The sequence below is a fragment of the Anabrus simplex genome, chromosome 9, assembly GCF_040414725.1.
Source record: "Anabrus simplex isolate iqAnaSimp1 chromosome 9, ASM4041472v1, whole genome shotgun sequence".
Classification (NCBI taxonomy): Eukaryota; Metazoa; Arthropoda; class Insecta; order Orthoptera; family Tettigoniidae; genus Anabrus; species Anabrus simplex.
The window spans coordinates 4003569-4014482 of record NC_090273.1 but is presented as its reverse complement, the minus strand read 5'-3'; the positions used below and the strand labels follow the sequence as shown (position 1 = coordinate 4014482).

Here is a 10914-nt window from a genome sequence, read left to right as displayed (position 1 = left end):
CAGTGAAACGTAGAAAGACGACAATGAGGCTCTATTCCCGAACAATGCTAACAATAATAATATGAAAAGCTTATTGCTGTAGTACACAGTCAAGATATATATGAGAATAGCCAAACACACTATCGTACTACTGTATTTTCTAGATGATTATTATTATAGTTATAAATGAATAACGTAATTAATATAAACAAATATGCAACGAAATAAAGAGCACATAAACGACAAGAGAAAATCGCCATATTAAGTAGGTACCTATAAAGTTAAGATATTATATATTACATATCCGAAGTGACTATAAACCGATATTCCATTCGGTGTGACGGGAGTGCGACTGAATTCAGTCGACTTGTTTAGTGCTGACTGGAGAGCAAAACGTGGGAGGTGCATGACGGGAATACGACTGAATTCAGTCGACTAGTTTTTAAAGTAGTCGACTGTTATGCCGGAAGACCCTCACCAGCATTGCTTGATACATAAAGTGGAAAACATCCAAATGAAAGCAGTACGATTTCTTCTGGATGATTTCCAACAAAAAGGCAAGAGTTATGTTGGGCTAATTGAGTTGTTTATCCCCATTGGCAAGTCTCGTGGCAGGTAGACAAATGAACGCCTTGAAAGAAACAATTTATTACAAGAACTTCCTTAACAGTAGCAAATATATCACGGGTAGAAAAACGTAGCACAGCTTATCTTAGAGTACACAAATTACAACATAGGAATGTGAGGAAGAGTAGACAGTGCCTTTCATTCACAACAGCAAGGACTGGGAAGAAAAACCACCGCAGTATGTGATGTCCCTTTTGCCTACAAAATAATTACAATTGCCAGTTACATGTATCACAACTCACTTCTTCTAAATAACACAGTCTGTCATTTGAGAAACCTCACATCTGCACGTTCTAAAGTTTGCCAAACATTTGAGTTAGTTGCATGTAGAATATCAGAGATGTGCTCTTGAATGAGAAACCGTCGAGACGACACTATTAAACAGAACTACTTGTCTCATGGGAAAATGTTTCTCACTGAGGAAGAGCTGCACAGAACTCTCTACTCACTTGTATTGAAAACAACTCACCGCATTCACAATTTACACATGTGGAAAACATTTGAAATTCCCATCAGAAAGGAAATAAACAGCAGATGTGCTACTCAATGACCAGAGACAGGCACAGGCTAGCGCTACAGGAACAAGTATGCCGTAATATTTTGTAAGAACTTTTCTATTTCACGAAGATTATCATACATTGCTCAGTATTTTGCATAGTTCTTTTCTACCTCCGCTAATATTCCATTAGGCTTTCCAGACACAAGACATCTGTAATAGTGGCGTGGTAACAGTGTTTAGTGCTTGTCTGCGACCATAAACCAGAATGCTTGAACACTTTGGCATCAAGAAAATGAACTGGTACAATATCTCCTCAAACTAAAGAAATAGAACGTAACGAGCTACGTATTCTGAAACAGGAACTATCTTCCACAGGAACATTATGCTGCGAAACAATCACACAGTTCTTTCATCAACAATGATAAAAAATATCACTTTCACAATATTGTCTTACACGTTTGGCTCGAACGACCTACAACAGATTTGTTAGGGACATACGTTGTGTACTATTCCCAGAAGTCACCAGACTGCTGTATTCTAAGCAATCGAATTCCCGTTGGCAAGGTGCTTTCGTAGCAGTAGTTCGCTTCTGGAATAAAACTATTTCTACTTTTTAAGCAAGACAACGAATAGTGCTTAACGAAACCTTTGCTGTAGGTCGTCGATACACTTTCATACATTTTACAAATACTTCGGAATGAAAATTTTCAAAACATATACAGTGTACTAAAGAACAAATCAATTCCATGACTAGGGTTTGGCACGTATTTAACTACGGACAAGACGAAACTTTACCCGAACCGACGTTTCTCACTTTAGAACTATCCAGATCATTACTAATCACCCTGATCAGAGTGTCTGGTCACTACTTCGCAGTGCCGTTAATGAGACGCTCCTCTTCAGGTTCAGGCTCGGGATCTGGTCGAGAGATCATTGTCTGCATCTTCATAGACTCGAGCTGGACCCCTGAAGTCCAGTCGTCCTTTCTGGAAAGAGAAAATTCCTCATTTAGACAAGTGTTTGCCGGTACACATCGTGTTTATGACCTGAAGCGGGCAGCACATTGGTAACAGCTCCAACTCTGGGACAAATTGAATGTTTCAGTTTAAAACGGAATTTGACATTCGAACACGCTTACTAAACAGATATCGGTAGCGTTCTGCTACCGACCGCGAGCGAACAGGGAATTACATCAGCTGTGACACCACTGAGAGAAGCTGTTCTGCCCCATAAAGACGACCTCGTCATGACCAACACGTCGTCCTCGCTCATGTAGCAGGCAGGTTTTCCCATTTGAGATTAGTTCATTATTCAAGACACGAAATACTCAATTCATTTTAAACGCTCTGGAGTAAATTCTCTCCTCTATTTTTAATCTAAGTTTAAACGAATTTTATGGTAAAAAACTATAAAACATTTTAGGACCTTCAAACGAAAATAAATTATCCACGTAAGATATTCATTGAATCATACTTAAATACGCCAATTAGAGTGATGCAGACCTGGGAGTGCGGCGCCTCTTGACGATGGCGACGCTTGCCACAAGAATAGCGAGCACCCCAAAGGCCACCATGAGGAGAGATACCACGAGGCCTATGCTGGGCAGCAGCAGCAGGTAGCCCAGGGACACGGCCATGTCTGCTGTCATGGAGGCTCGCTCCTGGAACCACAGCACCGGGAAGAAGACACGGGGCAGGCCGCTCAACATCCTGGAACACAAGACATTTCACTCCATATTACTTCCACACTTGAAGCAACCCACCTCCACCAAACTTGGGGAACGGCAAACCTTTCATACAGTTGTTCATCAAAACCTAGCGACCGCCGGTCGCCCCGACGGTGAGCGACGAATCTTCTCTGTCGTTAGACCGGGGCCGCTGCAACGCGAACCAGCCCTCGGATCTCAGTAAAAATCCTGTCCTGGTCGGGGCTCCGGCTAAGAGGCACCGCACCGCCAGCTATGAACTAGTGCAGGTGAAGGCGAGGAACGAACCAAGGACGCGGCCGGAACCTTGCGACGCGGATATTGACTCCTGGTGACGTACTTACGTGTGTCCTTCACATAACGGACAATACCCCGTCAAAGTGAATACAATACATCATTTTCATATTATTGTGGAGAGAAAAGTAAAATATTAACTTATCAGCCAGAAAAAAGTCGTCGATGAGTACGACATGTGAACTGTATTAACAGCTGGAAATGTGATCATCTGTTGTACTACCCAGAATAAATGAAGGAATGGAGACAACACGAACAACGAAGAAAATAACCCAGTACCATCTCGTTGAGAGGACGACCCGTCTTTAAAAGAGGATCTGATATTAATTAATGGCGTGGAAATGCAGGAAACCAACCGCCGGATCTCAACACGGGTAGACCTTTAAGGAAATGTTTCTATGCACTGAATATTAATTACATTTAAGTAGATGTTCACAAAAAAATTCATTTGATTTTCAAAACATTCGGCGCACTTGTTACAAAATAATTCTGTAAGCCTATCCTCAGCTGGTGCACTCTTGTGAACTGAGGAGTCAACTCAAATGCTAACTTTGAAATCTATTTTCCAAAGAAGCACTTCCACCAACACTCATCATACGAGCACAGTTCGCTTCACTGTGCCTGAGGTCTCCTGTCACAGCGATCCGGCAGCTGGCAGCACACCAGAATTGCGTGTCCACCTTCCGGTGGCACCGCCAGCATACCCCGTTTGTGGATCAAACAGTGGAAGAAGAGTGGAACAGAGTTATGCCTCACAATTTGGTATTTTGTCTGCCAAGACGAGGACTTTGCTGTCAGATTCTAATGACTGTACGCAAATTGTTCCATTTCAAAACGTAGACTTTCGCGAACACTAAATTACGTAATAGAATGTTGGAATAAGGCTGCAGACCGCAGAGAACGAAGTTATCTTACAAGGAAACAAGTTTTAATCACTCTTAATTTTCAGGTACTTACCTCCTTATCGCACGAGTCAGTTTAGACTCAACTAATTGTAAGAGTTTGTTGAAAGCTTGTTCATTCATGGTCCAAAAGGTCTTGTAGGAATCAACGTCTCCTGTGATCGTTGGAGAGAAGTTCACTTTCACCTCGCCACGGTTTTGTCCACTTTCAACATCGGCCCTTTCTTTTCGGCGGCGTGAATCGCTCATGCAGCAGTACATGGTACAGACGTGCACATTAATGGTGTCCCGACTGCCCCACTCTAGTACTGAAAAGGAGGGGAGAGAGTGAAGGCCACTCCAGTACAAAACAAGTGGGAAGGGAGTGAAGGGGGTAGTCCCGAAGGCACAATGACCCACGCATTGCTGCATGCAGACAGCCCGCTACAAGACTTTGTTGTGATTGAAATGGGCACAGTGGCGGATGTATTGAAGTACAGCATTTACTCTGATAATTACAGTATCAAAAGGTAAACGAGGTTTTTAACCGAAAAGTATTTTATAATAGATAGGAATATTTTGTAGCTGCGTTATATCGGGTCGTAATTTGAAAATACCTTTTACTGGTTCGTAACTTTGTTCTGAATTTTACTGAAGTTACGTTATCATAATTTACCACCTCGGATATAGAATTACGATAAATTCTATAAACAGAAAATTAATATGCTAAAATAAGATATTGAAGTATCACTGTGAAAGCACTTCTTTATAAAAATAACTGAAGATACATTTTACTTCTTGAGCGATAAGAAAATACATCTAAAAATAATTTAATATCATTCGAATTCAACTTCCATAAAATACAAAGTCGTGTCTTTACAACAAAAATGCTATTATTGCAACATCTCAACATAATTATTATAAAATGAACACATTTTTACAGAAATATCTTATAAAAAATATGAACGTATCGCATCTTCCTCGAAAATATATAAATAAAATAAACGTACGGTAAAAGAATAAATATAATGCACTGTCTATAGATAGATAATTTAAAGAGAAGAAAACTCATAACTAAAGAGTGGTGTCAAGTGACGGGTTCCTCCTCCCTCCCAGAATCAATAATCAGTCCATGCTTATCACTTGCTCTAGCCGCTTGGGAATGGAATCTATTGTATGTTGGAAAAAATCTGGTTCATTCCTTAGATTCACCCAAACTCGATGGCAGTGCCGCTCTTGTCCGCTCCTGACCAAACATGTTCTATTATATTTAAGTCAGCCGATTTGGGAGGCCAGTCAGTCAGAATGCTGTTTGAAGAAAGCTTCGGTTACATGTGCAGTGTGAACAGAGCAGTTATCTTGCACAAACCTGATAACGGAAACTTCTGTGTCGAACACTGAGAAGAACGGCACCTTCTAAAATATCTACATATTCACAAGCATTCTCCTGGACCAGTGACGCAACCCGACTGATTAGTTATCTGGAAAAAGGGCTTCCAACTGGACGCCAGTACTTCAGCTGTTTACCTGGTTCAGAGCAAAATTCCTTTTCATCCAACCAAATTGTAATTTCCCATTCCTGTCGTGGAGTAACACTTTCAGCCTACGCGAAGTTCTCTTTGGATAAGAAGACGTCGCCCCTTTTTCGCAGCTCGGCGATTGTAAATACCTGCCATGTGGAGTCGGCGACTCACGGTAGTCCGGCTTACTGGCAATTCCATTGCGGCAAATCGCATTATCGATAGTTGCAAGCGGAGAATTGTCCATACTTTGAACGATATCAGCATCCTGTTTCGGAGTAGTTCTTCCATGATCTACCAATCTTTCTTCACCATCTCCAAACTGTCTTTCGACTGCATGAGCTGTTGCTTGGGGACCATGTGAGCCTCACACATGCCAATAATACGGCCTCGATAGGAGCCATCTTACAATGTTTGTAGGCCAGGGTGTGTTCACACCCTTCCCCTCCTTTTCGGTACTGGAGTGGGGCAGTCGGGACACCATTAATGTGCGTGCGTGTACAAGCCATAGTGAGCGCCACTATGAGCCGCTGAGGTGGTGGTGCTTTTTGAGGATCCAACCAGCCACCGGTCGGAATGCTTAACTGGGCCAAGACCACGTGTTTGGGACACAGATTTTCGGAAAAGTGCCAGGGAAATTGAAGTCCAAAAGTGAGACTTCTAAAATTGTTGTTTATTACATCCATATTCTCATTTTGTATTTTCTGTGAAGAGGAGGCGGCCCTCCCGTGGTGTCCGGCGCTACTGACGGCCTCCTGTTGGCGGCCCTCCCGTGGTGTCCGCCGCTACTGACGGCCTCCTGTTGGCGGCCCTCCCGTGGTGTCCGCCGCTACTGACGGCCTCCTGTTGGCGGCCCTCCCGTGGTGTCCGGCGCTACTGACGGCCTCCTGTTGGCGGCCCTCCCGTGGTGTCCGCCGCTACTGACGGCCTCCTGTTGGCGGCCCTCCCGTGGTGTCCGCCGCTACTGACGGCCTCCTGTTGGCGGCCCTCCCGTGGTGTCCGCCGCTACTGACGGCCTCCTGTTGGCGGCCCTCCCGTGGTGTCCGCCGCTACTGACGGCCTCCTGTTGGCGGCCCTCCCGTGGTGTCCGCCGCTACTGACGGCCTCCTGTTGGCGGCCCTCCCGTGGTGTCCGGCGCTACTGACGGCCTCCTGTTGGCGGCCCTCCCGTGGTGTCCGGCGCTACTGACGGCCTCCTGTTGGCGGCCCTCCCGTGGTGTCCGCCGCTACTGACGGCCTCCTGTTGGCGGCCCTCCCGTGGTGTCCGCCGCTACTGACGGCCTCCTGTTGGCGGCCCTCCCGTGGTGTCCGCCGCTACTGACGGCCTCCTGTTGGCGGCCCTACTTCCGACTGTACTGGACGTATTGGACTGATCTCATGAATGTAGGCACACTATAAAGAGTTTACTGCATATACAGAAATTGATCTATATTACTGATATTGTATACAATGACCCTTTTTCTTTGCTAGGGGCTTTACGACGCACCGACACAGATAGGTCTTATGGCGACGATGGGATAGGAAAGGCCTAGGAGTTGGAAGAAAGCGGCCGTGGCCTTAATTAAGGTACAGCCCCAGCATTTGCCTGGTGTGAAAATGGGAAACCACGGAAAACCATCTTCAGGGCTGCCGATAGTGGGATTCGAACCTACTATCTCCCGGATGCAAGCTCACAGCCGCGCGCCTCTACGCGCACGGCCAACTCGCCTGGTACAATACCCCTTAACAAAGAACATAGTAATTTAGAATGTATGCAATGTCGCATTTAAAAAATGTTAATTAAGTAACATCGACATACAATTCATCTCTCATGCAGATACAAACCCGGTGCATGCTCACAACAACAAACTACAGATTTAACTGTTTCTGAGAAAAGTGTAACAATACCCTCTGTTCATTATTATTATTATTATTATTATTATTATTATTATTATTATTATTATTATTATTACGAATTACACTCCATCTGTTTCAATAGTCAATTCATTTCAGGATGACCTAATAAATGCACACACACAAATTTAAACAAAATTCTAACCAGTCATGAATGTCACACTAATTACCAGTCTATTCTTCAATCTCTCTACCATATGGCGCACCAAGGGTCCAGCCCGTTCCTTTACCTGGGACACTAATCCTTAAAAGTAGCCATCACGTACAGGAAATCGTCTAGGAAAAAGCCTCCGGGATTTCCTAAACCGAACCCTCGCCCACACAAGGAAAGGATTTCCTTGAGGAAATATAGTAATTTTTTGAACTCGCTTGCCACGAGCAAGGTTCATTTTGGTATATTTGTATAAATTCTGTTAAAAGTTCTCGAGACATGACGAAATAGCACACTCCCGACAACACTTCACTTCACAAATCCTCAAGGCCTACTGCCGTCAACACACAACCGCAGCAAGAGACTACGAAAATCCGACCTGCTTGGCCTCAAGGACGCCGCCACACAAGGATTGGACTGCTCAGGCCGCCTTTACTTTCACTCTCCCAAAGTCGAGTCACATCCTACAGTGTAGAGAGCTGGATTTGAACACTGTGCCCCAGGCTATACTACACACGACGACTGTTCGTCGGTTCGACTCCAGTCCCAACTCAAGAGCAGGACGATACTCACAACAGCGAACATTTATCCTCGCTGGTCTCTCCGACACAACAACAACTACTGCTTCAAACCTCGGTGGGGCACTGGTGACAGGCAACAGCTCTGTCGCCCTCAGCCCAGCCACCGAACCCCAACTCACTGACGGAGTCTAACTCTCACTCCGAGTGCCTCCCTTGTTATAGCTCGCGTCATTTGATCCAGAAATTTCACGGAGCAGAACATTCCCGCTGAATCTGCAAGAAACTCATCGGTAACAATAGACGGCTAGGCCGGCCCCGGCTCCCTCCTGGAAGCAACGAAAGGGGCTACCACGGGGCTCGCACGTAACATTATTATTTCTTTCTTAATCAATTTTTCCCCCAGGGTTGGTTTTCCCTCGGACTCTGCGAGCGATCCCACCTCTACCGCCTCAAGGGGAGTGTCTTAGAGCGTGAGACTTTGGCTCGGGGGATACAACTGGATAGTAGGACCAGTACCTTGCCCAGGCGGTCTCTCCTGATGTGCTGAACAGGGGCGTTGTGAGCAAATGGAAAGATTGGAAGACATAGATAAGGAGGAGGCTAGGAAGCGGCCGTGTTACCATCCCAGCATTTGCCTGGAGAAATACCACTTCGAGGATGTCTGAGGTGGGAATCGAACCCATCTCTACTCAGTTTACCTACCGAGGCTGAGTGGACCTCGTTCCAGCCCTCGTACCACTTTTCAAATTTTGTGACAGAGGTGGGAATCGAACCCGGGCCTCCGAGGGTGACAGCTAATCACATTAACCACTACGCTGCAGAGGCGGATTTTCTTTCTTTCTTTCTTTCTTTCTTTCTTTCTTTCTTTCTTTCTTTTTCTTTCGTTGGTTTTTACCTCGGACTCAGCGAGGGATCCCACCTTTACCGCCTCAAGGGCAGTGTCCTGGAGTGTGAGACTTCGGGTTGAGAGATAAGATTGGGGAGAAGGACCAGTACCTCGCCCAGGCAGCCTCACCTGCTGTGTTGAACAGGGACCCTGTGGGGGAATGGGAAAACTGGAAAGGATAGACAAGGAAGAGGCCGTAACATCCGTGGTACCATCCCAGCATTTGTCTGTAGAAGTGGGAAACCACTTCCAGGATGGGTGAGGTGGGAATAGAACCTCCCTCTACTCAGCTGGCCTCCCGAGGTTCAGTGGACCCCGTTCCAGCCCTCGTGCCACTTTTCAAATTTCGTGGCAGAGTCAGGAATGGAATCCAGTCGTCCGCGGTTGACAGCTAATCACACTAACCAGATTATTATTATTATTATTATGGAAATATTTTGGCGCCAGAATACAATACGTTCAATTCAGGAATGCAATATACAGCGTGATGATTAACGAGCTGACAGAGGAGTTCATGTGCTGTACTGCTAAACAAGTCCCTGGACCACGGAGATTTTATCCAATGAAGGCGGCCGTACCATATACTAGTGACTGTTTGAGCGCAGGGGACCAGGAGCCAAGGATGTGGCTTGGCTTGTGTAACTACCAGCCTGGTATAATTCAAATATTTTTTTACCGGAGAGGCGTAGTTTCGCGGAATAATAGCGGTAAGTTATAAATTTCTCGTAAAAATGCGCCTTTCTTTTTCCTCGTAGCAGGTTCAAATTACGCGCTTGCCATTCAATCGGAGGTTATCCCGTGACACGGATTGAAACCGCCCACAGCCTTTGGCCCGTTACCAGTGCTCACATTAGCATTCTGGTGACCTGGCGGGGGTCTCTAAGTGTTATTTCCACTGCACTCTACTTACGAGACATAGTCGTGTGGTTGGAGCAGAATGTTGATTTGGAAGCGAGCAGCGACGTCCAGAGGAATGCCAGTCTCCTGAAACAATGAACAAACTATTAATGTGAGAAGTTCCTCTCCAAATGGCAAACAACATTTCTTTGTTCAGGAAAGAAAATAATTCTGGTCAATACATGCTCGTAACAGGTTTCTTGTCAATTATTTCCATTTTGTTGTAAAACCCTGGGGTTTCATATCACAAATTTAAATATATTGGCTATTTCTTGGCATAAATATTCTGAATATAATGCTGTGAAAAAGCACAAATCGGAAATGTATCATTACATTCATGAGACTTTAAGAATAATTCTAAAGAGAGCCAGTAGAGCACAGTTAGGCAGAGGAGATCCGAATTCTTAGGGAAGAAGCACCAGATGGAAATATGTCGCTCAACTGCACTGGAGGAGTGAAGAAGTTGTTCTGCACCTGCGTTATCACAGCTAAACTTTTAGCAGACCTAGGGAGTGGCCCTCATCTTTGTTTGCCCGATACCCAAAGTGTCTGTTCCGTTCCATTTTCCCCCTCTGATTGGTGGGTCATCAGCACCACCAAGTGGCGAATGGTCTTTAAGTGCTGTAACTCGTTAACCGTTCAAGAGATCGAGTTGGAGCCTTTTAACTTCTTGGTAACGTAGCCCCAGTCAGGCCTGGAACAGCGCATTTTCATATTATCGACAGTTTAAAGAAGAACTGCTACCTGTGTCGCACCCGGCAGCTTTAGCCAATCAGAGAGGATTACTCTCGTTAGTGGTCGCTCTCGCGGGTACGTGCAGCGCAACCATCATCTCTTATTTTTAACGGATAAGTTCATTAAACATCTACATATTAATGGCTATTCATTACTGAAAGAACATGAACAAGCCTCATATTTCAGCTGACTGGTCCAGTAACCAGTTCATCTCCAGCTATTACGTGACTCTTTGAAAGTAATTTATCAATATCCTGAAATCAAATGTAATTAATCGTCTAAAAATGTTTCTCCATCTCATCCTACTAGCGTCATTGGCCGCAAACC

At 45.0% G+C, this 10914-nt stretch overlaps 1 protein-coding gene across 3 annotated transcripts in view; it reads right to left on the bottom strand.

Moving 5' to 3' along the window:
- Nucleotides 1-605: 605 nt before the first annotated feature.
- Nucleotides 606-10914, bottom strand: part of LOC136881234 (protein croquemort) — a 90214-nt gene continuing 79905 nt past the window's right edge. For all 3 annotated transcript variants that reach the window (XM_067153974.2, XM_067153973.2, XM_067153976.2), the window contains exons 8-10: nt 9866-9939; nt 2608-2814; nt 606-2091 (exon numbers count right to left, since the gene is read on the bottom strand). In XM_067153974.2, coding sequence (XP_067010075.2) covers nt 1971-2091; nt 2608-2814; nt 9866-9939 — 402 coding nt within the window. In that variant the 3' untranslated portion in view covers nt 606-1970. The remainder of the gene's footprint in view (nt 2092-2607; nt 2815-9865; nt 9940-10914) is intronic.